Source organism: Musca domestica, unplaced genomic scaffold (genome assembly GCF_030504385.1).
Source record: "Musca domestica strain aabys unplaced genomic scaffold, Musca_domestica.polishedcontigs.V.1.1 39, whole genome shotgun sequence".
Classification (NCBI taxonomy): Eukaryota; Metazoa; Arthropoda; class Insecta; order Diptera; family Muscidae; genus Musca; species Musca domestica.
This window is the reverse complement of record NW_026712326.1, coordinates 4,385,383-4,412,986: the sequence shown is the minus strand read 5'-3', so window position 1 is coordinate 4,412,986 and position 27,604 is coordinate 4,385,383. Positions and strand designations below refer to the sequence as shown.

General features: G+C 36.4%; 4 protein-coding genes across 4 annotated transcripts; 2 read left to right on the top strand and 2 right to left on the bottom strand.

Annotated features, from left to right (window-relative positions):
- Positions 1 to 989: 989 nt before the first annotated feature.
- On the bottom strand, positions 990 to 6,139 carry LOC131804113 (AT-rich interactive domain-containing protein 2-like; the record flags this gene model as incomplete). The annotated part of the gene is given in 2 exon segments (XM_059126494.1): positions 990 to 5,292; positions 5,701 to 6,139. Coding segments are annotated over 2 exon segments (4,590 nt in total), but the record flags the coding sequence as incomplete, so codon positions are not given.
- A 1,724-nt stretch (positions 6,140 to 7,863) lies between these two features.
- Positions 7,864 to 15,545, top strand: LOC101900679 (GRIP and coiled-coil domain-containing protein 2). The gene is made up of 5 exons (XM_005185867.4): positions 7,864 to 8,111; positions 8,185 to 8,281; positions 9,273 to 12,673; positions 14,892 to 15,009; positions 15,075 to 15,545. The coding sequence occupies exons 1-5, from the start codon at positions 8,091 to 8,093 to the stop codon at positions 15,161 to 15,163; spliced, it is 3,726 nt and encodes a 1,241-aa protein (XP_005185924.2). The 5' UTR covers positions 7,864 to 8,090; the 3' UTR covers positions 15,164 to 15,545.
- Positions 15,546 to 15,592: 47 nt separating this feature from the next.
- LOC131804101 (DDB1- and CUL4-associated factor 12 homolog) lies at positions 15,593 to 19,122 on the bottom strand. The gene is made up of 6 exons (XM_059126468.1): positions 18,690 to 19,122; positions 18,481 to 18,633; positions 18,021 to 18,422; positions 16,607 to 16,822; positions 16,344 to 16,532; positions 15,593 to 16,277 (listed from the first exon to the last, which is right to left on the bottom strand). The coding sequence occupies exons 1-6, from the start codon at positions 18,954 to 18,956 to the stop codon at positions 16,128 to 16,130; spliced, it is 1,377 nt and encodes a 458-aa protein (XP_058982451.1). The 5' UTR covers positions 18,957 to 19,122; the 3' UTR covers positions 15,593 to 16,127.
- A 2,238-nt stretch (positions 19,123 to 21,360) lies between these two features.
- Positions 21,361 to 26,069, top strand: LOC101900502 (uncharacterized). Its single transcript, XM_005185866.4, has 7 exons — positions 21,361 to 21,886; positions 22,354 to 22,478; positions 22,547 to 22,678; positions 24,080 to 24,603; positions 24,673 to 24,762; positions 24,823 to 24,992; positions 25,129 to 26,069. Exons 1-7 carry the CDS (start codon positions 21,522 to 21,524, stop codon positions 25,982 to 25,984), a joined length of 2,262 nt encoding a protein of 753 aa, XP_005185923.2. The 5' UTR covers positions 21,361 to 21,521; the 3' UTR covers positions 25,985 to 26,069.
- Positions 26,070 to 27,604: the final 1,535 nt, after the last annotated feature.

Below are 27,604 nucleotides of genomic sequence, written 5' to 3'. Positions count from 1 at the left end.
AAAAATGTAAAAATTATGGCGTTTGACTTTGTTGCAGTTTTTTTATATCACGCTGTACATGTATATGGGAGCGATAGGTATATCTGACCCGATTTCTACCACATTTGATATTCTTGCTTCCAGACTAAATTCAGTTGCATATGCCAGAAAAACTAGAAATCGAACCAAGAAATGTATGGGAGTTAAATCAAATTCTAGCTCGATTATCAAAAATTTCGAGAGCGTTCGTTATTTGGCCAAACAATAGAGAAATTAACGTAATCTTTACTTGGCTTACAAAAATACATGGATAGGCGGGCGGACAAGTTGTGGCTTTAGTGATACAACTATATCAGAATTTTAGTTGTAGCAGACTTAGCCGTAGACTAAGTACGGTCGTGTATGCAAAGACATGATTTAACAAACATAGCATCTTTGTGGCCTCCGACTAAATATATATGTTGAAACTATAATTAACTCGAAACTATTTTCTCCAATTCAACTACAGAAGAAAGAAAAAGAAAGGATTGCCCTATTTCACCCAAATTGAATAGTGAAAATGTTTACTAATTTCATTGTGTTGTAGGCTCAAATTAAAAACAAATTATTAATCGGTTACATTTTGGATTCTCCAATTGCATTGAATGATGGGCGAGAAAAATGTAAAGCAAAGTCAAAAGAAAATAAATGAAATTAAATTTCATATGAAATGCTGTTTGCAAATCACAGACCTTGGCTGCCAACAACTCGGGAGCTTTAGGTGTTAATACAGCTGAAGCAGTCACAACGTTTGGTAAAATTGATGGATTAATATGAGACTGATGTTGCTGTTGTTGTTGCAAATGTGACTGTTGGGATGAGTGGTGTTGTATTTGTTGCTGTGAAAGATGCTGTTGCTGCTGTTGTTGCTGCTGCTGGTGTGGCATAACAGAAAATGAAGATATTTTTTGTTGTATTATAGAGGGATGTTGTTGCTGTTGTTCTAAGACAGCGCGTATTTGTTTTTGTACCTGCTGAGTTTGTTGTTGTTGTTGTGAATTTACCATTTGAGGATGTTGCGTTGTTATTATTGTTTGTGGATTCAGCTGACATTGCTGCGGTGGGGGTTGTGTTTGTGTTATAACTGTTTCCTTGATTTCGATTGCTCTTCCAGCTCCAAGAATTACATGGCGTTTCTCCGATGGTCCTGATATAATATGTTGTTGTATAATCGACTGATGTTGTTGTAACTGGGGAATGGCTACAGGTGTGGGTGGTGTGGTGGCCTGCTGAACAATTGAAACACCCTTGTTAATGGTGGTGTTCATTCGCCCCATGGTACCGGGTGGTTGAGAGACCATAGTAGTTGCTTGCTGGGGCACCGGCTGGTGGAGTTTAATTGTAGCCGGTATTTGATTTAATTGATTTAACAAAGATGGTGACATTTGTCCGGCCTGTATTTGATTGCTTCCCTGTTGGGGCTGTTGCGTAGAAATTGTGGGCGCTACTGTGGGCGGTGTTGCTGTTTGTATAATTTGCCTGGGTTGAATGTGAGTCGCCGTCCCTGTTTGAGGATTAATGAAAATCTGTTGTGGCGTTTGCGGTCTTTGAGTTACTAGGACTTGTTGACCTTGCGGTGTTGTCATGATCATTTTCTGCTGCTGCCCTTGGGTTGTTGTGGTAATAATTTGCTGTTGTGATCCCTGTCCTGGTAAAGTATTCTGTTGCAATATTATTATTGTTTTGGCTCCGGTTGACTGTTGTTGCGGTGTTTGTGTTACCAAGACGGTCTGTGTTGGCTGCGGTTGGGGCGGAGGCTGTGGTGCTTGCTGGGCCACCAAATAGGTTTGACCCTGTTGATTGGTAGCCAGTACATACTGCGTTGGGGCTTGGTTGGGCGTTGGCTGAATAACTTGCTGTATAATTTGTTGCGGCTGACTGTTGTCGACCAATGGCTTCTGATGTACAATTACTGGAACAGTTTGTAGTCCTTGATCCGTCTTAATTGTTGCCATTGCATTAGGCAATTGGTGCATAGGGCCTTGGACAGGCCCAGCGCCCTGATTAATTTTCAATTGCGGTGGTTGATTGGTCTGAAAAACCAGTTGGCGTGGCAGTGTGCCTGCACTTGAAGTGGTTTGCTGTACTAGTAACGAAGGCTGCGTTAGAGACGGCGTTGGCTCTTTATTAACATTTGTAGTAGTAGTACGTGTAGCTGCGAGTTCTTCTAAATCTTCATCCTCTAAAATGGATGCCGCCATTTCGGCATACAAGTTAGCAGCATTTTTCGAGGGCGTGACTTGAGTTTCTTCTTTAGATATGGATGCATTGCTAGTTAGAGCATCGCCTGCCAAACGTTTATTTGGCTGCATTTGTTCCTCCACCTTGCGTTTTTGTATTAGACCTCCAGGCACTGGGGGATCTACCATTTTCTTATCCAAAATATCAACTAGCATTTGATTGGCCAATAATATAGGTCTACCCGATGCATCTTTTGCAACATTTGCGCCACTTAATGGAGCCAAAGGCGGTGGTGTCGATTCAGATATGTGTTTTTTCTCCATTGCCAATTGTGGATTGAGCGGCTTAATTGTGGTTTGTCCGACTTTAACTGGTGTATTTTGCATTAGGGGATTATTTACCAATGCGGTGATAGCAGTACTGGGGACTTTAATTGGCTGGGCTGTAATTGCTGGGGCAGTTGGCTGCGGCAAAGGGCTGCTGTTTGTGGTGATAACATTTGTTGTGGTTGTACTAACATTACTCGTTGCAGCACAATTGTTGGTAGCCACGGAATCCTTTTGTTTTTGTTGCCTTTGATTTACCTTGTTTGCTAGCAAACTTTTGATCAGTGATGTTTGCGATGCTAGAGATTGCGATTGTGTTTGTGGTGTCTGCTGGACTTCTGAAAAGACGACACTCGGCTCGACAGACTGTGACTGTGAGGTGTTTGTTGTTGCCGCCACTGCAGACATCTCTTCGCTTTTTGTTGCCGGCTCAGATTCCTCAATATTCATTTTTTCGTCACACTTTATATCAACAGATTGGGTGTTCGTAGCTTCGCTTGTTGTTGCTGTTTCACCCACCTCAGATCCTGTCGTTGAAGCAACACTCACTGTAGTCGGAACAGTTGTTTTAACATTTTCAACCCCAGGAGGTGCTGTTGCAGCATCTGCACTTGTTGTGGTGGAAGTACTTGCTGTTTCTATTTTGATTTTCTTCTTTATTTTGCGTGCCTGCGATGCATTATCTATTTGCTTATTAGCTGGTGAATTAGGACCGCTAACAATGAAATTGGTTTTTTGTTGCAATGGTAAGGGCTGTGCCCGTAATCTGATCGAAACATAATGCAGACCCGGCAAATCTGTACCATCCATTTTACGTACCATAGCAGGGCCCACGGCCGTGGTAAATAGCAATCTAACCAGCTTGGGAAATTGCATGTGATTTACAACGGAATGCTTACCGGCCTTTTGACAATGTGACAGATACATACGGTACAATTCTTGTTGGTCGATGTGACACTCGCTGCTGGGAGTACGTTCAAATGTTGCCCCCAACCAAGCTAAGGCGTATTGTTCATCCTCATGGGTAAAGCTTTGTGGAGACATTTGTGACGGAGGTATTGCTGTGGTCTGTGCATGTGATGGCTGTTGCTGTTGAAAATGCTGTTTTTCAACTGGAGCCACAACTACACCAGGCGAATGATGGAATGGAGGGATAACATCGGGATTAATGCTAGCATCAGCCATCATTACAGGCTGTTGGTTACTCATTATTTGTGGTTTATGCATAACCTGATGAGAACTATTGGATTTTTGAATCACAACTGCATTCTGTAAGTTGGCAATATTTTGTGCCACCATAGGTAACATGTTGCCGGGTACAGTTTCAACAACACGCATAAGTATGCAACCATCGGTACCGTAAGATTGTGCCTCCACCGAAATCAATGAAATTAATTGATCTACAATGCCTCGTACTTGCATCATGGAATTGCAACTTTTCGGTCCCAAGCAAGTTAATGCATATATTGCCTCCAAGGTGAATATTAAAAGCATTATATCGTTGAGTGATAGGAACAGCGATATTGTATTGTAAAATTTTGCATTTAAACATTTCAATACATAATCCTCATTTGCTTCTCGTTGGCATAGTTTATAAAGAATTTCTAGACAATTTATAATCACTCCACGGTCTGATCCATCGATGCCATCACATATGGTGGCCATGAGACAGCGACTTAGGTCGTCTATGGTGGGGTCTGCTAGATCCAATTCCATTGCAATATTACCGGTAATTTCCAAAGCTTGTATGTGTACATTGCTCCATCTAATGTTGGAACTCATTACCAAAAATCTGATTAATGTTTTATTTTTTACAAGTACGTTCAAATTCTCGGGAAAAAAGCTGAGGTTTCGAAGAATGGACACCACTTGGAGGACACGTTGTCCTACATAGTCATAAGTTCCCAAACCACGTCGCAAATTTAAAAAATACAACTCCTTGCAATCATGCCAGAGGCCATCTTCATCAACATCTTGCTTGCCATCGTCCCAATCATCTATTACGCCAGAATCTCTCAAAGATTGTTCATCGGTATACAGGTCTAATATTTGTGGTTGTTCATGCAACAGATCATACCAAAATCCGTACAATGAATGCTGCCTAACTCCATTATAGACATGTTGAAACAATTTTCGCATTGTGTAATCGCAGTATACACCTGTATGGGCTAGCAAAGCATCAATAAGTTTGGGATATTCGTTTACTTTCAATGTGTGTTTGCTCTCATTAGCCATTAGGGTACAGGCATTAATAGCGAAATCCTGTTCATTGGGCAATGGCGACAATAATGATAACATTAACTTTTCATACGGTGATGACTTGTGCAAATCAGTAGAAAGTTTAAATTGGCGTCTACGATCCATATTAACATGGTGTTGTTTGTAATTATAAGTCATAGCCACGTTATTTGCCGGATTTGCACCAGTTCCGCCGTAAACACTTGAAGGGTAACGGGATGAGCCTTTACTTCCTCCCCTTCCACCCATGAACTCGGCCATTTCAGCAGCCTCCATAGCATCAATTTTTTCTGGATCTTCGCCAAAGTAGTTAACACGTTCATATTTCTCTAAATACCTTCGATATATGAATTTAAGACCGGCTGAGCCGTTAACGATTTTCTCACTCCAGCCCAATTCTTTTAAAACTTCGTCCCACTGATCTCTCGAATTTACTTTCAAAAATCCACCACGTTCGGTGACTTCACAGTATAGACGATGAAGATCTACTTCACGTCCTGTTATTCTTGGAATATTCCTGATTATTGTCCTATTAATTGAAAGAAATGGGAAAATATTAGAATATAAATATCAACATTTGTAGGCTTAGAATAAGTTATGAAAGTCATGCTATGTATGAAAATAGATATTTCGACAAGATTTTTTTGAAAATAATGGCGGCAAACAAGTACTCTTTGAGAATAACTTCCAGATTGTGTAAATCCTGTCTACACATTTACTGAAAATGCCAAAAAATTCCTTAATATGAGGAAAATTTGATGCTGTTTAATGTTAGGGAGCTTTACTTAAACAATTTGAACATTTGTCCAAGCTTAACTCTATTTGTAATAAAAGACTTAAGTCCTTTCATATTTCACCTTTTCAAATAATATCCTAATGCCGGGTGCCAATAGACACACATACAAACATATCTACAACACACCAATGTTCTTCTTACCCTCTTTTCTCATGAAATAGCTGCAAATCTCGATAAAATTCTTCAGGTGGCTTCGGCGGATTCTTCCCTTTACCGGTGCTAGCAGATGCATTTTCCGGCTTATCCTCTGACTGCTTGTCTCCACGATTTCGTGACCTTAAAGGTGTCCCAGTCTTTGGAGCATCAGACGACGACGACGTGAATGAAGTTGTTGTAGCGGTAGCATTATTTGTTGTATTAGCACCAGTAACTATTGTATTTTCACTCTGGGACAGGGTGTTAGCCTTTGAGATTTCAGTAATCAACATGATGTTTTAACTTTTTTATGGTATTTATTTCCAATTTTATATTTTTTTCATTTTATTTTTGGAAAAAACTAACAACACAGTAACGCGTAAATTTATGGCATATGCCCGCCGTCACGACTGTTTATTGCCAACTGCACACAAAACTACAATTAAGTTGGCAACACTAGTAATGCTTTAAGCGGCGTGGCGACACGCCAAGCAATTGAAATTAAGCAAATAATACAGCATTTACATTGAAAAATGTATGCAAGTTCGCAGTTACACTTTTAAGCGAAATATATCTTTAGAGAAATATATAACTTGATTTTGAAAACAAATTTTGATCTTTGATTTTCGTGATTCTTTTTATTTATTCAAAATTCAATGCAACAAGCTTTTTATTTTAGACAAAACAATTTATTGAATATGTTTTTAAAGTAATTCTGAAATAATTCTTTACTTGATTATTTTTCCAAGACAAGGTAGGTTAAACCTTGTCTTCATTGTATCATGACTCTACCGTTGTACCCATGGTACCATAAGGAAGTACAATAGCTTCGTAGAACTACTGGAATGTAGCCCTATTATCATGGTACAATAAAAAGGTAAGATAGAGCTCCCAGCTGAGTACAATTTTTTTAAGTGTGCCCGACTTCTGCCAATTTTGTGTATGTATTTGTTGTTTTGAAAAGTCAAAACAAAATATTTTCGAAATCAATGATTAGAAGAAATTTTTATTTTATTGTTCTTTCTCTTTTTTATTTAAGGATATTTTTTTATGCTATACTTGTAGTAGTTACATTCGCTCGGTTGGAAACGAGTGATGATTTTTGTACTTTTACAAAGCTGTTCTACCTCCTTATTGTACCATGCCCTATTATTTGATCCGTTCCAAAACCTACTAGTTTTGCTGTTTTTTTTTTTTTTTGATATCATACATGGAAAATCGGTAGTAGTAAAAACTTTTATATTCTTCCAGCTCTGATACGGAACAATTATTTGGTAGATTTTAAGACATCTACCTGAAGTATTTGGGTAATGCGGACGTACAAAACATTTCACCACAGCAGTGAAGTTGAATATTTGTAAACGCTATGTAGGATTTTACGTAAAGTTGTTAGAAACAATACAAACATATACACCATTGCTCTGTTACTGAACCTGGGGCTGGATTCTTTTTCTATGAAAATATGAAATGAAAAATATTTCCTTTATAAAATTTTCCATTTGACATTTCTTTCCTTTATAAAAGTTTTCATTTCACATTTTCATAGAACAAGAATTGAGGCCCTGGAAGAATCTACTAGATTTACATTTATTGCGATTTCTTAAAGTGACAATCTGTTATCGTAGTAAAAACTTTTACATTCTTGCAGTTCTAGAACAGACCAAACGTGCTTATGTTTTGACATAATTGATAAGAAAGTTTGCTCAACTTAAAAAAAAACTAGAAAAATGCAACTCTGTGCTATTTATTATTCAACCGAATTTAAAATAATTTCAAATTATTGTATTTTTTATTCAAAACGATACACAAACATACACAAAATGTGTATATGTGTTGACAGAATAAGGGCACAAAATGAAAAAAAAAATGTATTTAGTATTGTATTTTACCTTCTGTAAATATACCATGGTATAACCGAAATTGAATTTCGATAAAATAGTTGAAAAATGCATATCTAACAACCTCCGATTGGGGTCGTATAAGAAAATATATAAAATTGTACTTATTTAAAAAAAAAAAAAAAAAAATTAAATTTCTGACATATCAATGGCGAACCTATATTGGGTTCAACTTCTGTAGCGAAAAACTTCAATGACATACGTCGTATTTTAGGTGGAACTTAAAAGATTTACATAACCCTAACCTGCCTTTATCGATTATTAAATCCCTACCTCCTATATTTTGTTTTGTTTCCCCATCTTTATCGCTGTTTTTCCACGGAACGAAAAAAAAGATTCACAGTCTATTAAAAAGGAAAAAAGTTTCTACTTCAAAAACTCCTACAACTCGTCAAATGCTATCGAAAGGATAGATTTCTAATTGCCGTAATTATCGTACCTACAATCACAAAAATCTTTAAGATAAATTGGACAAGGTCATTTGATAAAGACGGAAAAATGGATACTTCATCTCAAGGGGTAGAGTAACTTGTAAATATATACATAATACGTGTTACTAATATTGAATATTTTGCGATTTTCTATTTTTTAGCAAAAACAGACATTGGAATCTTTGAGCAAAGAGGAAATTATAAACAAGTACAAGGGCTTGTTGGGTATTGCAAAGAAAGCGAAACAGGCCAAAGATGGTAAGTGACCGTATTAAAAAAATATTAGTTATATTCAACTACATGACAAGGCCAGTAAAGGGGTGAAGTATTTAAAGCATTAAATTAGTTACAGGAAGATTTGGTTGTGAATTTGTTTATTCGGTGATCAAACATTTTGCCGCAGAAGATTATCAATAAATGTATGTATTTCGGTAAAGCCCACCAAGTCCACATTCCCAACCGATTTGATATGGGGTGTGACAAATTCCAAGTGAATGGGTTTGTTTAAGACCAAAAAGCAAACCTTCAAAAGGGAAACCTCTTCAAATACTTAAACGAAAAACCACTTCAAATACTCAAACGAAAAAATGAGAGAAAATGATAGCGTTTCCTTGGAACAACTTTAGTTTAGTAAAAACTCTTCGATTTTTTCCCCGATATAAAATATTTTTACCCCGATTCCGGGAAACTATTTTTTCTTGGAAGATCCCACATTTTTGAGCCGAAAATCCAGGTTAGACCTGGATCCACATAACCGATATAGGCAATATAGATATCGTTGGAAACCGGGAAAGTATAGTCAAATGAAAATTTTTGTGGCCCGGATTTTTTTTAAACCCCCAAAAATTCGAAAAAGGGTCCATTATGGGGGTCAACAAAATTAAAGCCAAATTATAGCTGACACTCTTACCTTTCCAAAATGCTACATTTTATGCTTATATCCCGCCATGTTACCACTTGTTGGATAGGTATTTTCACAAATTTTCCCACGATACTTATATTGGGTAAGTGAATCCGGGTCTTGAGCCCGGACTTTCGGGTCTGAAATCTGGGGTCCCGGGTTCGTCCCCCAAGAAATAAATAGTTTTACGGAATCTGGGTAAAAATAAGTACCACTGGAAAAAACTTAAGACGTTTTACTAAACTAGAGTTAGGCTGTTAAGCTCTTTGTCTTGTTAAGCCTTTAACAGCATCATCTTGTGAAGTATGTAAAAAACTAATGAATTTTTGTCTCTATTTTCTATTTCAGAAATGCTTGAAGAAAATCGCAAATTAAAAGAGCAGCTGCAGCAGTGCGAAACCCAAAAGGAAGCTGATAAAAATGCCTTATTGACAATGAAGGAAATGTTAGAAGCCTATACAGAATATAAATTGCAATTAACAACGCAGCTAAGCGAATTGGAAAAGCGAAGAAAACATGATACAGAACAACTTGAAAAGCTGTCGATAGAAAATGAAAGTTTAAAAAGACAATTAGATCGTCTGAACGAAGACAACGATTCGTTACTCAGAGATATTGAAAATATGGAATGTCAATTGCAACAGGTCAGCGGGCTGGGAAAGGAACAAAAACAACATCTGGTCTTGTTGGAGCAGGAAATTAATCAGTTGCGTGAAGCGGAAGCAAAAAATAAAGAATTAATTGTAAAAAATAATGAACTAAACAAATCTCTGAATGAACTCAAGGAAAAGTACAGCTTTGTTAAGGAAATCAACACAGAGCAGAGACATAAATTTAATGCTCTAAAAGATAGATTTATAGAAGTGCATAAAAAGGTGAAAAAACTCAAGGAATGCAAACGGATTTTGTTAGAAACTCAGCACGAATATGCGGACTCAGTGTCGCAGTGGCAAATCGAGATAATTAAGGCGTCTAAATTATTGTGCCAGGAATTGGATAGTTTGAAATTGGAAAATACCAAACTTTTAGAAAAATTAAAGGATCAGAAGCCGATGGATGGTATAATTGCCAAGGTTGGAATGTTGATGGAGTTGTCGGAAAGGGTTAAACATGAATATAATAACGTTACAACGGAGAACACAGAACTTAAGGCCAAATTGTCTAAGGCGAATATGGTGCTGCCGTTCAGGGCTTCCAACATCTGTGAAGAGAAAATAAACAAACTTTTAAAACTGAGTAAATTAGCCATGGTCGAATATCAGAATTTGAAAGATGCCCATGAAAATATTGCCCCAGAAAATAATGCCAGCGATAGCCTTAGTCAATACATTGTTCCTAAATTGGAGATATTAAACAATTTGGCAGACAGAGCCAAAAACGAATATCTCCAAAAGTCTCAAGAGTTGTCACAGTTAAGAGAAGAAAAAGAAACTCTCAAGAATGTCAGGGTAAATAAAGAAGATACCGAATCTATGGGAATTTGTAAGGATTGTGAAGAAAATATTTTAATTATTGAGAAACTCAAAGAGGATATCGAAACTACCCATGGCTCCCATCAGAAAGCAATGGAAAATATATTGGAATTAAAAGTGGAACTAGAGAAGAATAAAAAATCTGCTAATGACTATCAACAAATGTACCATCAAAAGGAAAGAGAACACTATGAATTGCTTGACGAGATGAGAGAACTAAATGAAGCACTTAAGGCCAGAGGTGATTTAATATCACGACAACAGGAAGAACAACAGCTATTGAAGGCGGAACTTAAAGCAACCAGTGATAAATTGGAGACTATACAGAGAGATCTTAATGCCAAGGAAGAACAACTAAAGCAGCACCATGAAAAGCTAGAAAATCTAACAAAGACCAATGAGGAATCTGGCCAAAAATTGGAAAAACTTGAAACAACAAATGGTCTGAATGAGGAAAAGTTGCGCATCCTCAACACAGAGTTAGAAATGTTAAGAAGTTCTCAGAACAATGCCGATGTGCTGGATAATCAAAGTGAAGTTTTATCCACTTCCACCATATCTCGGGCCGATGAATTGCAGCGGCTTAAAGATGTCGAAGACTCCTTTGAGGAGAAATACAACAAACTAAGAGCTATAGCAGCAAAATTAAAGAAAAAATTGCAAGACGAAGTTAGTGTAAAGCAGGACTTGGAACGGGAAATCGACCAAATGAAATCGAACGAAAACGAAGCAAGCACACAAATTAAGGATTTACAAAAGCGTATCGATGATTTGGACATGCAGCTATTAGAAAAGCAAAAACTCAACGACACGCTTAAGAGCGAAAATCAAAAACTTAAATCATCACGGAAACAAGCAAATGTCTTAAATTTGGAAATCGAAGCTGCCGAAAAATCCCTCACCGAAGTCAATAACAAACTTGCCAAACGTACCACAGAGCTGGACAATGCCCAGGAGCAAATTAAAACTAAAGATCTTACAATCAATCAATTGCGCAAAGAAATAGAATTGCTGGAATCTTCCAAAGCCGCTGAGACCAAACATTCACAGGAGTTAAAGGATCAAATTGATCATTTACAAAAAACCCTGAAAGACAGTCTTCACAGTAAACAGCAAGCTCTGGAGAAGTGTAAAATACTTGAACAAGATGTGGAAAATCTAAAAATAGAATTGGAGACGGTTAAGGTAGAACTGTCAAAGGCCACCGGTAGTTTGGAGCAATCCCTCAGCACGCTGAAGACCGAAAAAGAACTTTTAACGGAACAACTATCTGCCAAACAAACACAACTTTCAGAATTTGAACAGAAACTAAAACATGCCGAAAGAGCTAACGAAGACTTGCGCGTTGAATATTTGGATTACAAGGTTAAGGCACAAGCAGTTCTGCGAAAAAATCAGAATCGTGATTCCACCAAAGAACATGAACTGGAAGAAGAAATTGTCACACTTAGGGCAACGGAAACAAATCTGAGGACCACCGTTGAAACGCTTACTACCAAAGTACAAACTTTGGAAAAGGAAAAAGAACATTTGGGTGAAGAGCAGCAACAATTTAAACAACGTTGCAACGAATTAATGCAATTGGTTGATGAGGTGCGCAAACAAAATGATTCTCTTAATCGGGAATTGCAACAACACATAAAGCAACAAAATGACATTCTCAAACAACATCGCCAACAAATCGAAACCATGGATGAATGTCATAAAGATCAAGTGAAGGCTCTCAATGCAAATCATCAAAGGCAATTGGAGCAATTGCGTAGGGATTTGGCAGAGAGAAATTTGCATTTGCCCACCGCCACAATGGGTAGCACAAACGCAACAACAACAACAAATTATTCGCTAATGGAACGTGAAGATGCCGAAGGCTCTGAAGAAGCGGCCGAAACGTTGGCTTCATTGGCAGCCTCGAGAAAAATTTCAAATGCCTCTTCAAAACGTTCACATGATTTTATGCCATTGGATGAACTTCTAAATACACCCATCAATGCCATTAACAGTGAAACCCTAATTAACACCGCCCTTAACATTCCCGATAATTTAAACAACAACAGCGACTTGCTGCAGTTGGAATTGAACTCGACCAAAGAGCGTTTGCAAAAGCAAGAAAGTCGTGTCCGCCATTTGACAGCTTTATTGGCAGAAAATGAACAAGATTTGGCCAAATTAACACAAATGAATGATATGCTTAAGGAGGAACTGCGAAGGCAGGAACGATCAGCCGAAAGGGAACAGCATTTGCATAATTCGGAATATGTTAAAAATGTTATCTTGAAGGTGAGTACCAATCTATATGTTGCGAGACTTCTTTGATCTAATTCTGTATACAGGGTGAGATAAAAAAAACTGCAACAAAGTCAAACGCCATAATTTTTAAATTTTTTTAAAATTTTTATTGAATGAAAAAACATGTCGAAAATAGCATCAAATTTTAGAGTAAGCTGAGATTTGTTCGAATTGGTAACCTTTTGCTCGAATTATGGCCTTCAAACCGCAAATGAAACAGTCAAACGCTGCCCGAATGTTGCTCTGCGGTATTTTGGTCCATTCCCGGCGAAGCGTTTGCTTGAGGTGGTCGACACTTTTGTATTTTTTCGTACCAACCTTGCTTTCCGAAATACTCCAGACACAATAGTCCAGCGGATTGGTGTCATCCGGAGATTTTGGTTGCCATTGTGCGCTGGAAATGAAGCGAGGAACCTCATTTTGTAACCATTCTTAAGTGGCGTGTGCTGAGTGCAATGGTGCTGTGTCCTGTTGGAATGTCCAAGGTCTGCGGCCAAAATGATTGCGTGCCCAAGGCTTTAATACATTTTCCAGAATATGTCCGCGATAATATTCGGCATTTATTCTGATGCCACTGTCGATTAATACGAGCGGAGAGCGACCATCGGCTGTTATGGCGGACAACACCATCACCATGGCCAGCGCTTGAGTTCTGGTGGCCAACCGAAGGTGCACATTTTCAGCTGACCTCTTTGGCAAGTAAACACGATCAGTTTGTTTGTTTACAAACTGCGGGACAACAATTTTTTTCTCGTCGGAGAATACCAAATTCAGCACTTCACCGCTTTCGGCCAAGCGAAGCAACTCTTTAGCTATTTTGAGTCTATTTTCTTTCTATTGCGGTGTATGTTCTTGCACTTTTCGGAATTTCAATGGGTTTACCCCGAGCTTATTTTTCAATATTTGCTAGTTTCGATCAAGTCGCTTCTTCTTAACTTTTCGAACCATTTCTGCTGATGTTGCTGTTTTCTTCGGTCCACTTCCTCGACGTCAGGCTACTCTACCAGTATCACGGTAACGAGCGATGGTACGAGACACAAAAGATTTATTCACATTTAAATGCTGGAGTGCTCTAACGATAGCCACTTGTGGTTCTCCAGCCTAATATAAAGAAATTACACTATTTGGAAAATTCTCATCAAAATTCTTTTGTACACTTGTAAACAATATAATGAGCTGTCACTGGAATAATTTTAACAGCTGTCGGACGAGTGGCTTAGAAATGACAGCAGTCTGAAGTTGGTTGCAGTTTTTTCATCTCATCCTGTATATATTCTTGATCAGCATAAAATTCTATGTCGATTAAGCGATGTCCGCCCGTCTGTGGAAATCACTCTAGCTTCTGAACGAAATGAAGAAAATTTTACTCAATTGTATATAATGTCTGCAGGACTTTTGGTATTGAAAATAGGCCATGTAGGTCCACGTTTCTATTTTCGGTATATAGGTAATTAAGGCGACATTATTCACCGGAATTATTTAAAATTTCCTATTTGAAGTTCGTAATGGGTGCTACAGCCTATGACAGAAATTTTTGTATGCAGGTCCAAGTCTTCGTATAGCCCTCGTATAACGGTACCTCCCGATATTCGGTATTTTGATAATTTTAGGGACATAATTTACCGGAATTGTTGAAAATTGTCTGTGCAGGTTCACGTCGTATACCCCTCATATAACGGCACCTCCCTATATTCGGTATTTTGATGATTTTAGCGACTTTATCTACCGGAATTGTTTCAAATTTGGAATTTGAAGTTCGTAATGGATATTACAACCTAAGACAGAAAATTATCTGTGCAGGTCCGTGTCTTTGTATAGCCCTAATATAATGGTACCACGTTATATTCGGTATTTTAGCTATATTATTAAACGAATTTTTTTCAAGTTTCACTATTGAATATTTTAATGGCCTATGACAAAAGTTGCCTACGCAGGCTTACGTCGACGTATAAAACGGCTACATTCGCTATTTTTAAGATTTTGACAAAATATTTATTTTTTGGAAAATTGCTAATTTCGTTCCAAATGGTGGAAGGTATTCAAATTTCGGCCGGCCTGAACTTTCAGCTGTTTTTGCTTGTTTTATCATTCGAAATGGAATCCACGATGGAAAAAATATGATAAAATTATTCATGGTGAAAGTTCCACAACCTTACTCTTAGTATTTTTATCCTGTGTAATATATACTAAAATTGTGGATTTTTTTTAGTTTTTAACTCTTAACAATGCAGATGAGAAGACACGTTTGGTACCTGTATTGAATACATTGTTAAAATTAAGTCGAACGGAAACAGAAATGCTGAATTGTGTTGCGAAAGGTCAAAAAGGTAAAACGAAAAAATAGCCTTACGATTTCATCATTTGATTAAAATGTTTCTTTTCTTACGTATAGTTGCAGATACCAGCCAACAGCGCAGCGGTGGTTGGGGTAACTTCTTGCCGTGGGGCAGTGGCAATGGTAGCAATAGCAGTAATAATTAAAATGTCATGTTTTATTGTATTTGTTATATCAAGTATTTTGTATAGTATTGTGTTTGGGGGTCGCAGTATGTATATTCCATTCATATTTTTTATGCGATAAAAACGTTAAATGTTCTTGTATCAATATCAGTGTAATTTATTGTGTTGTTGTATATATATTTTATATATATGTAATTTCTATTTACGTAATATATATTTTCTTTGAATTTGTAAAGATATAATCCTATGGGAAATTTTAAATAAAAAATAGTAGTAAAATATAAATAATAATTTATACAAGTATATAGGAATAATAATTCGTTAATCTAAGATATACATTGCGGTGTATGTTTTTAATGAGTATAAGCCATGTTTGTTATTCATACACTTATATTTATATTTCAAATATATGAAAATACTTAAATAATAATTACTAAATAAAAAATAAAGTTATACATCACAATTATGCGTATCTACAATGTAATCCATATTAAAGAAAAACGTCCTACAGAAATCCTTAATTTTTTCTAACAATTCTAATAATGAGAAAGCTTTTAAATCTAGGATAGGTTGCCGTTTTGCAACTGTTATGGGAATAGTAATTTAAAAATGTCGTAATATGTTTTTGGTTTTTAAGACATTACGGTGTTACGGAATTTTGAAAGTAGTTTCTGTTGCAGCTATTGATTATTTTTTACAAAAAGTTTCACTTTGTTATTGTGATTGAAAATTACTTCCAATTTTTCAAATGCTTTAATGCGAACGGTTAATTTAAGTAGCAGGAAAATACATATTGTTTTAAAAAATATATATTGCGCATATACTATACACCAGGCAAGGATACCATAGATGAAGATTGACTGTCTATAAACTAGAATATTTAATTTTTCCTAAATTAACTTAAATTTTAATCAGTTTTAAATTCTCACTTTGCTATACTTAATAACAAATGAAACTAGGCTAAGCTCTGACGGGGGCATACAAATTACTGCCAAACCCCAGCGTAGTTTCCCACTAAAGTCGCTGGCAAAGGACCGCCGGCAGCAAAGAGACGCATTCCAGTACTATCATAACAATGTGTATAAATTGCGGGAACATATTTTACATTGAAACCGTCCATTTCATCTTCCGGATACTGGAATGGAGGCATATAAATTTTATTGACAAAACTTTTGAAATAATTTAAATGTCAACTACTTACCACTATACCTTTACTGCATTTCAATGTCACGGTACGTGATGCATTAACACTACTCTCCAAGTATTTTCCAGCACGAATGTCATAGAATAAAAGCATTCCCAGGCCGGTACCAACTGTAAGTAAGTTACCCTCAAAGGATGTGGCGCGTATTCCACAGCCGCTATAACGTGAAGTTATTTTTTTGATTGTCTAAAAGAGACAAGAAAAAATTGGGTAGATATGCATCATTGATGAAAATTTACTTTGGATTAAAATGTATTTACCTGCAAAGTTCTTGTATCCAATAAAATTGTATATGAACGACATCCAATGGCGTATAGGCCATCACTGTGGTATGCTATACTTACATTATCTTGACAATTTGGCAGTTTACGTGATAATTTCTGTTTAAATGTTTCAGCATTAAACACATGTATATACCCATTCAAAGAGAGGGCTGCTATTTCCCGAAATTCTTTATTGAAACACAAAGACCGAATCTAGAAAAACGGAAAACAATGCAAATAATAAACTACAACGGATTCTCATAAAATTCAATAGGTATTTTGAAATATGCTGCAATTGTTTCGAATATATATTTTTGTGAAAATATATAATATTTTGTGAAAATATAAAACATAAATAAATATTATAGGAAAATGGAAATTAGTTGACAGGGAATTCAAAAGCCACATCCTCCAAAGCAATATGGCCTTTTCATTTAATTCTTACTAAAAAAAATCTCAGCATTGCGATACTCAAGTTTGAGCTGGTGGGTATAAGTCTGGAGGGAGATACAATATCACTTTAAGGCTACTGGAAAGTGTTTTCTAAGCTTCAATGAGTCTAAAGACAATTTCAGAAGTATTGAACCAGACCTTGGACATTCCAACAGGACTCAGCACCATAGCACTCAGAACGCGCCACCCAGAATGGTTACAAAATGAGGTTCGTCGCTTCATTTCCAGCGCACAATGGCCACCCAAAATCTCCGGATACCAATCCTATTGTGTCTGGAGTATTTTGGAAAGAAAGATTGGCACTAAAAAGTACCAAAGTGTTGATCACCTCAAGCAAACAACAATCGGGCAGCGTGTGACGGTTTCATTGGCCGTTTGAAGGCCATAATTCGTGCCAAAGGTGACCAATTCGAATAAATTTAAACTTATTCTAAATTTTGATGCTATTTTCGACATTTTTTGCTTTAATTCAATAAAATTTAAAAAAATGTAAAAATTATGGCGTTTGACTTTGTTGCAGGTTTTTTTATCCGTTCGATAACTGATGGTCATTTTGCTTGGCTTTTAAAAACTACGAAAAGTCGGCTTTTCGGTAACGAAAACCTTGCATACATTTTGTACTGTGACGTTTTGAAAAACGATACTAAGTCGGTAACTAAAAATTAAGTTCTTGGCTTTTACTTTGTGTTTTGAATTAAAGCATACCAACGACAAGACTTCTACAGAAGAGAACGGTGAGTTCTTACGTGAGTAGGGTGCAAAATAAACTACTTCTTGTTTGTTCTTGGACAGTTTCAAGCCAAGTAAAATGCAGATAGACCGAACTACCTGGAAACTGTATAAGTAATTCCTAGTAATAAAGTTGCAATGGGAGTGATTGCAGATGTTTCGAAAAGCGAAACTATCGAGGGAGAGAACAACTGACAATGAACATTTCTGTGAAAACCATTTTACTTACTCTCTGGGCTGTGCGGCAGTCACGAACACATAGTGGATTAATTGTGGCGACAGTTGGGCAAAATTCTTTACCCCCATCTGGAAATTCCATGTGTTCTTCATTAACACGCCACAGAGCCATGCGTGAATCCTTCGACCCGGACACTATAAACTGGTCATCAAGCCAACACATTCCCATAATCAGATCTCTATGTCCATTTTCACCAACACATACAGGATCTAGAGTTGGCAAACGATATATAGCAATATCGGCAGAGTTTCTTGCCCCAGTGGCCAAGTATGTACGACTTGGATTAATTTCGATTGCATGCAGTCCACCTTGGACCTCGGGATGATTGGGTCGATTTGTTGACAGTGTAGGAATTGCATCAACACGACGCATATTTACATCGTAAACCAAAAGCTAGAATGAAAATTCATTCCAATAAAAAACAAAAACTTTTTTGTCTATTATTGCTTACCTTATTGCATTTAGTGCCAAAAATTACTTGACGATTGCTTAACCATTTTGAGCAAAATACCTTGTTAATGTACCCTAAACTTATTTGCGTTTCCCGCAGCATATCATGCGTTAAAACATAGCGACTGGTTTGCTCGAAGTTAAAACTGCGTCTCTGTAAGAAGGAATTGTAGTTACAAAGTATTCTAGCACGGCTACCTAAATATTTACTTCATTCAAGCCATTCTCCCTGCTGCGAATAAAATCATAAACATTGTAAGATGTGTGAAGAACTTCCTCCTGTTGCTCTGGAGTTTCCTCATCACTACCGGAATCCTCATACGTCACAAAGTCATCGGGTTTATCAGGCTTTCTTCGACGCTCTGCCCTCAAAGCTCTAGCTTTAGCTCGCCTTTCATCCAGACGGGAATTTACATGGCACGAAGGATACGTCCCTACGATACTATTTCGTATGGTTTGAACCATGCCATTGAACATTTTGTTGGAAGGATTTGTCTTATAAATAAGAAATAGTATGAAACTAATAGCTATAAAGAGGGAAGTTTTTGTTGAATAAATTAATCTTTTTCAATAATTTGGTAGTGTAAAAACACTCAAATATCGTAGCTATACTGCAATTGCAGGTAACGGCGTAATGAAATAGTTTTGACGCGTTATTTTATAAAAGGAACCATAGGAACTACATACAGTTGAATCGTTGGTTTTTCTTTAAGTTTTTCAACTGATTTAAGGTGGAAATACATAAAACCCATAAAAGGAGGTAGTACAGCTTCGTAAAACTACAAAAATACAGACCTGAGGCTATGTCCGCTTCCTGTCAGACTCATTCAAAATTATATACAAGCAGTTCTTTTCATTTTTTTCATATTTTTTCTCATTTTCAAAATGAGTAGCGCGAAAAATGAATGAAATGGCTGGATTTTATCTCAAATATATGATCCAAACTGTTCAATCTTTCAATTTCATGGCTAAACTTGTTAATAGATTTAATGCGCGACCCGGAATGTACATGTCTTCCTATCATTGGTTTTGAAAATATTTTGTTTTCATTATTCAAAACAATAAATACATACAATTGGCAGGATTTGGGCAGACATAGAAAAAAATTGTAAAAACTGGTAGCTTTATATATTGTACCATGCATAAAACGCCTTTTTGACTGGCTTAAGTCGGCTGGGTTCTTCGAAAAAGAACAAAGGAGCAAAATCAAGACTAAAGCTGGGAATACATAAAGCGCTTATTTGGCTGGCTTAAGTCATCGGCTGGCTTCTTCGGAAATGAACAAAGGAGACTAGGGCCAAAATCGAATTAGGTCAACCTAAAACTCCTTTGTTCATCTACGAAAAAGCCAGCCAGACTTAAGCCAGCCAAATATGCGCTTTATGTATTTCCAGCCTAAGAAGCCAGCCGATGACTTAAGCCACTCAAAAAAGCGTTTTATGTATTCTTACCATTATTTCGAAACAATATATATATATATACATTGGCCTACATAAGGTCGTTACTAGCCCATCTGACATATTGAGCTTTGAAATACAATACAAGCGCCAAATTACAGTGTTGCAAAGACATTTTTATTTTCACTTCGAACATGAAATTTGACACGTCTAGTCATTGATTTGAATATTTTTGTTTTTATTTTTCCAAACAATTAGCTAACAATTAGTAGTAGCTTTACCTAAACTTTTCATTGTACCATTGTAGTAACTTTTGGTCTGTTCCAGAACCTGCAATTTTTTTATATCATAAAGGGAAAATCGGTTATCTTAATAAAAACCTTTACATTCTTGCAGTTCTGGAACAGGCCATTTTATATTTAACAAAATATTTTTTAACGAAATTCTTATATTGGAGAAAACCCGCGAAACAAGAATGCAATTTTGGGGTTATTCCACCATATTGAATCTATAGTAGTAGGACAATACAGATTTATTCCAAAATTGTACAATGGGCTGCCCATTAACGTCGAAAATATGCATTTATTTTGCAACCGAGTTTGAAATTCAAATTATTGTATTTTTTATTCAAAACAATACACACACATACACAAAATGTGTATATATTTTGATAGAATAAGGGCACAAAGAGAAAATAATTGTATTTAGGGGCTAGCTTTGTTCTACCTTCTGTAATTGTGCCATGCTTTTACCATGCTTGCACGTAAATCAGTGCTGCTCTGGAAAAAACCTCGCTCACCAGTGTTAAAATCATGGTAAAATTAAAAAGGTAAAGTCATTTCAAATAAGCATTCGCATCTCTGTACTTTCTGTAATTTACCTTTTCAAATTTTACTGCATAGAAAATAGGAAAATGTATTTATAAACAATCATTTTGACAACGAGATGTTGTCAAATGAATCATTTTGAAGAAAAAATTGTGAAGGTGTGATTGCATGACATTACCTTTATTAATTCTACCATGGTTAACACATTATTTATTTATTTTTTTTTTTTTGTTAATTATTAGCTTTCAAACAAATTCAAATTAAAAAAAAACACAAATAAAATAAATCTTAAGGTGGGAATACATAAAGCGCTTATTTGGCTGGCTTCTTCGGAAATGAACAAAAGAACCTAGGACCAAAATCGAACTATGTCAACCTAAAACTCCTTTGTCCATCTACGAAGAAGCCAGTCGATGACTTAAGCCAGCCAAATATGCGCTTTATGTATTTCCGCCCTTAGAATACAAAGTAAAACAGAATATTAGTTTTCTCTCAAATGTTCTCTTTTGCGGAATCGTGTGCAAGCACACGCTTTTGAGCAGTGCTGACGTAAAGGAACAAGGCTATTGACAAAATAAATATAATATCGATAATATCGAATGTACCATCGATTGTTTGTTAGTTTTAATTTTTTTTATTTAATTTTTCACATAATTTTGTATTTTCCCCAATAACCAAGCCGACGGATTCCCTTGTAGCCACATGCGTGCGTGTGTGTGTGTCAATATAAAAAGTCGTTCGTTGGTTGGTGTCGGCCAGTTTTAGCCCATTGTTAACCCCATTCACATCGGTCACAATAAATACACGCATATCACAAAATGTCTAAAAAAGACAAGCAAAAACTGCAAGACGAGTTACGGGAGCAAATTGGGAGCGATGAATATCCACTGGTCAAGAACACTAAAATTTACGATCTGACGGAGGAGCAATTAGTTACAATGCTAACGGAAAGAAAAATAGCTGTCGAATATCCCATTGATCGTGTGTTATGTGAAGCTTTACTTAAAGCTTCCGTAAACGGCGACACCGTGGTTTTAGTGGAGTTGGTAAAAATTGATTCCTTAACATATAGTCAGCTAGAAGAGGCAATAAAAAAAGTAACCAAACCAAGAAAAACAATACGTGAAATACAACAAGAGCTGGCGAAGAATTGTGGCTATGGCGATGATGTCATTTGGGATCAGTAAGTCTTAATGATAAATTTAAAACGCAATTTTATACAATTACATAAATTACACAAATGAAAATATAGCAATCAGCTAATGACCACTGCTGTGTTGATGCACCAGTCGACAATAGGCATATACCATTTCTTGAAATGGTGGTTGTTATAACAGCAACAATCGAAGGTCTGGGTATATCCAAACCTTCCATTTCTCTTTCCGACACCAGCCTTTGTAAATCGATACCGGATTTCAGCTATATAAATGGAGATACGTTGAACGTTTTAGTTGTCGGCAGGCAACTAAAATATGTATTATTTTATATTTAAAATCATTGGGTCAAAAACAGAAATTGTATAAAGAGTCCGTATACTCTTATCATTTGTTCCATTTATGTAATACAAAGCCTATAAGACCATGTACAAGTATTACCAATTATGTTGAATTTATGCCGAAAATAGAATTAAAAACTTACTTTTGTTTCTAGGTTGAGCAAAAAGGATAGCAAAATTATGCAGTCTAAGATCAAACAACTTATTCCAGATCAGGAAACCGGCCAGAAGGGCATTGAAAAGATGCGAGAGAATATCTTCGAAAGTGTATGGGCTCAAAGTATGTATGACGCATATAAATATTTATAATAAAAACCCACTAAATATGTTTGTATGCATGTCTTATAGGAAAATATACAAATGGAAATTCATGTACATACATATTCTATGTAATGGTAACAGAGGAAACTGATTTTAATATAGCGCCGGATTCAACCAAATATTCATGTCATCCGATATTTCGATGTAAAAAATGTGATGGTAAGCTAAATGGAAGTGATATAATGTAGAATACCAATCAATCAGTATCGATCTAAATCTTTACTAGTAACACAGAAGTTGACATAATTCAACATATAAAACTTAAACTATGATCTTATCAAGTATAATAACTGATAGTATATGGTTCCTCTGAATATTGAAGTTTTTAACTACTATTCGGAGAGGTACAATATATTAGCACGGTATATTATTGAAAATAATCATACCTGTGCTGTTATTCTGGAGCTGTGTTCTTGTTATATGAAAACGTTAAATGAATATTTTTTTTTTATAAAATGTTTCATTTGACTTTTATTTCCTTTATAAAAGTTTCTATTTAACATTTTCAAATATCGAGAATTGAGGCCCTTTAGTTCATCTACAATTTTCGGCATATTCGCTAAAAAAAGGTGTAAGCTAAAGCAACTAATGTATAACCCAGCATAAAAGAGTGTTTCACAATAGCTGATCATCAACACGGATTCCGGAAATTGCAGGGCACAACAACAGATTTACACGCCATTTCCACAAGTGTCAGCAGAGGTCTCAACCAGAACAGGCTGAGCGGAAGAACAGTTATGGTGGCACTTGATTTATCAAAAGCCTTTGATATAGTCATCATCATGCCACACTGTTCGAGGACATTGAGCGCACCGCCCTCCGGACAAGTTTGAAACGTTGGACAGTAAACTACATGTGTGGACTCCAGTCGCACGTGGAACTCAGAAACAAGAAGTCGAGCATCCGTAGAGTTAAACAGGGAGTTCCCCAAGGTGGCGTGATATCTGACATTCCACACCCTCCAGACGGCATAGAGATAATAACGTACGCAGATGATTGTACGCTCGTGGCGTCCGGACCCATAATTGATGACATTTGTGATCGGTTAAACGCTTACCTTGTTGATCTTACCGCCTTTTTCATGACGGCCACACTTTTCACCACATGAACTGCGGTGATGGGGCTATTTTTGAATGTACATGTCGATGGGGCTGTAATTCCGGCCACCAACTACCCCAAGGTCTTAGGGGTCACATTCGATAGCCTCTTTAAGTCTTCCGCACATACCGCAGCTATCTGCGACAAGATTAGAAGTAGGAACAAGGTCCTCAAGTCTCTGACCGGTAGCACTTGGGGAGCCGATAGGCCGGTGTGTGCTAAACTATGCCGCTCCGGTGTGGTCCGCCAACGTTAGTGCTACGCAGTGGAAAAATATTCAGTCCTGCCAAAATGCCGCCCTTACAACCGCAAAATTGGTGTACATAAATTTATAAAACATCAAATATGACTTAAAAATAAGATCTAAAAGTAAAATGACATGAAGAATATAGAATTACACCAAATTAAATTATAAAAACGCCATAGCATTTATCTTCATATTTTTTTTTTTTGTTGTTTCAGCCAATAATGATAGCAGTAAATGTTGTATGATTTATGTTGATGAAACAGGACGTGTTTATCCAAATTGGAAGTCGTTTGTTGAAGAAAATGTACTACCAGCTGGTACAATGATATTACCACGACGTGGTGTTTACAATTTCGATAAGAATGACGATGTTATATTGGATGTTTATTGCACACCTAACGGTACACCTGGAGCTAAACTTATGAATGTAGCACAAACTAGTTCTGCAGTATTGGGTGTTGGTGCAGCCTGTGTACCAATTGCTGCGGCCCTAACACTTCCTGTTGCTGCCCCAGTAATGGCAGCAGCTGGATTAGTCGGTTTAGGCGTTGGTGCCTTTTCGACCATAACATCAGCCTTAAATTTACATGATCGCAAAAAACACGAACAATCAATCAATATTACAGATAGTCAAGCAAGAGCAAGTTATTTGGGCATTGCGGGTGGAGTTCTTGGTATGGCGGCTGCAGGTGCCACACGTTTTTTAAATTCAATGGCAGTTGCAGGAAAAGCCACAGCGGTAAGAAAAAAAATTAAGACGGCATACTATTCAGGCATAATCATTTTATGCGTTTTTTTTTTCCTGCAGGGAATTGAAGTTGTCGTTAACGGCATTAATATATCAACCATACTCGTTTCTGGTACTGGCCTTGCCAATGGTGTTTTGGATATAATATTTGTAAGACAACTTTTCGCACAGTTTTTGCATTTCTTTTGATTTTGTATTTTGTCCTAACAGAAATATAGAGACGACGATACGCTTTCAGCTTTGGATGTTTTACAATTGTCTGCTTCACTGGTGATATTTACTCATTCCGTCTGTAACTTCCAATTAGCATCAACAATTGCAAATGAAGCCCGTACAAATTCAATCAAAAGTTATCGTGAAACTTTAAGCAATCGACAAAGGTGAGTGATGAAATTTTCACTTTTATTTTGTGTAAATAGCTTAAAGAATTGTGTGACAGCATCCTATACTTGGTCACAAACGGAAAACCTAGAGTCTATCGATTTGTAATAATCATTTTTTACATTCTATTCACAGACGTATTTTCGATAAAATGTCAAAGGAAACAATACGCATTCGTGGTGATACCCAAGGGAAAATGGATATAATACGTAATATCAACAAAATACCAGATCGCCAGTACCTAAATGACCTGTTCAAGGTTAATAAAAAACTAAATGAAGCCAAAGTGCGACCGGCGTTTAGTGCATCCGATGAGGGTGTTGTCTTGAATAATGAAATGTCCGTCAATACAGCTGCTCTAAGGCAAAATATTAATTTGTTGGAACAAGTTTCACAACCAATACCCGCAACACATACGGATGGTAATAATACTGCCTCAACTGGACCGGCACGTCTATTGTTTAGTGGAACAGGCCGAATAAACCCAGATGGTTTTCTTAACTTGGAAGAAACTCTTAATGACAGAGAAATCAGTGGATCTTCTGGTAGAACAATGGACGTACTCAGAGGGCTGAGTGTAATGTTGCCAAGTGGTATTATCGTTGAGTTGATTGCATTTGGAGAAGGGTTTTTAAAACAAATCACAGATGGAGAAAAGTTTCAAGATGTCATAGAAACTATGGCCTCAAAACTTCCCGAGAAAGTAGTAATTTTTGTTTTTGAGTTGACACAACATTTTATGGAAGTCATGATGAGAGAAATTGCGAGTGTTTTACATTTTTACATATCCACCGAGTCGGTTTTATATCGTATTCTAAAATATATACTTACAAGGCTGGAGTTTTTCACCTATGACTATATTGTCACAAAACGCCAAGAAATATTACTATATTTGAGAGAATATTATCTCTCATTAAACTCTAATAATACCCAAGCTACTTCTACGAAATGTAGTGAATGTCACGGATGGTATTACATATGCCAGTTGTAGTTTTAAAATGAAATTATATAAACATCCATGACAGGAAACTTATTTGGTGCCTTATTTACAAACACCACAAGCGTACTCATTTTTATTGCACAAACTATAGAAATAGATTAAAGCGGAGCTTTTAAAACTCTAGATTAAAAGTGAATAAAAAGCAATAAAATTATTGTATACATTTTATGCGTAATATGTTTTTAGTTCCCAAAAAAAGTATTTTTGCATAATGTTCTAATATTTACATAATATCATATCCAAATAAAATCCTTTGTTGTTTTAATTAAACTCGTATCACTTCAAAAATTGTATGCCGAATGGATTACACACTTTCTGAGTCGATTTATGCATGTCCGTCCGTCCGTCCGTCTGTTCATGTATTTTTGTAAACAAAGTACAGGTCGCATTTATTGTCCGATCCAGATGAATTTTGCAGAAATAATTTGTTTGACCCAAGGACGAACCCTATTGAAATTGGAGATATTCGGTCAAAATTTAGATACAGCTCCCACATATATCTTAGTCCGATTTGCCTTTTATTGTGCACCAAACGTGTATTAGCCCAAATATTGTGAAATTCTGCACATGTGACCAGATTAGGCCTGAAAATAAGTATGCCAAATTTTATCGAAATTTTATCGTATAGGAGCTAAAGCTCCTATATAGATTGTTCAGCTGATTTGTTATTTTTATCCTCCACATGCACTCTGCAACAACGATATTTGGGGAAAAATACCAAATACAACTCATAAATACCTTTACTAAATTTCATCGAGATCGGTTCAGATTTGGATATAGCTTCCATATATATCTTCGTCCGATTTGCCTGTTATTGTGCACCAAACGTTTAATATTAGCCCCAATAGGATGGAATTTACTTACTTACGACCGAATTGAGTCTAGAAGGTAGTATGCCAAATTTGGTGAAGATCGGTTCAGATTTAGCTATAGCTCCCATAACTATTGTTTTGTTGTATTTGTTACCCGTAATATGCACTCCGTAACAACGATATTCAGGGAAATATATCAAATACAGCTCAGAAATATCTTTGCCAATTTTTATCGAGATTGGTTCAGATTTGGATATAGCTCCCATATATATCTTTATCTAATTTCAAATTAATTTAGCACCAAACGGGCAATATAAGTCCGAATTTAAAAGATACAAATGCTTCGGCATATTTAGTCCTTTGAATTTTAAATTATACTTATAATCATAGGGTGTATGATTGAATTCTCCCATAAAAACTTTTGTTATGTGAAGCTCTACTAAATTAGCAAAGTAGTGCAGGGTATCATAAAGTCGGCTCCGCCCGACTTTTTACTTTCTTTACTGTTTTTTTTTTTTATTATTTTTTTACCCAATTGGAGCCAAACTTTAATAACAATTAAAAATGTAGCTAAAACATAAAAATACCGAATATAGGGTGGTACCGTTATATGGGGGATATACGACATCTTGGACCCACATAGACAATATTTTTCCATGGGGTAAAGCACTCAGAAGAAACTTCTTTTGTGGATTTTCGGTCAATTTCATTGAACGCCATAGATGAAAAAAAGCTCACACCGTTTTTTTTCTAAAAAATTCGGATCACCAGATGTCGTCTTTATCGATGCAGGGGTATG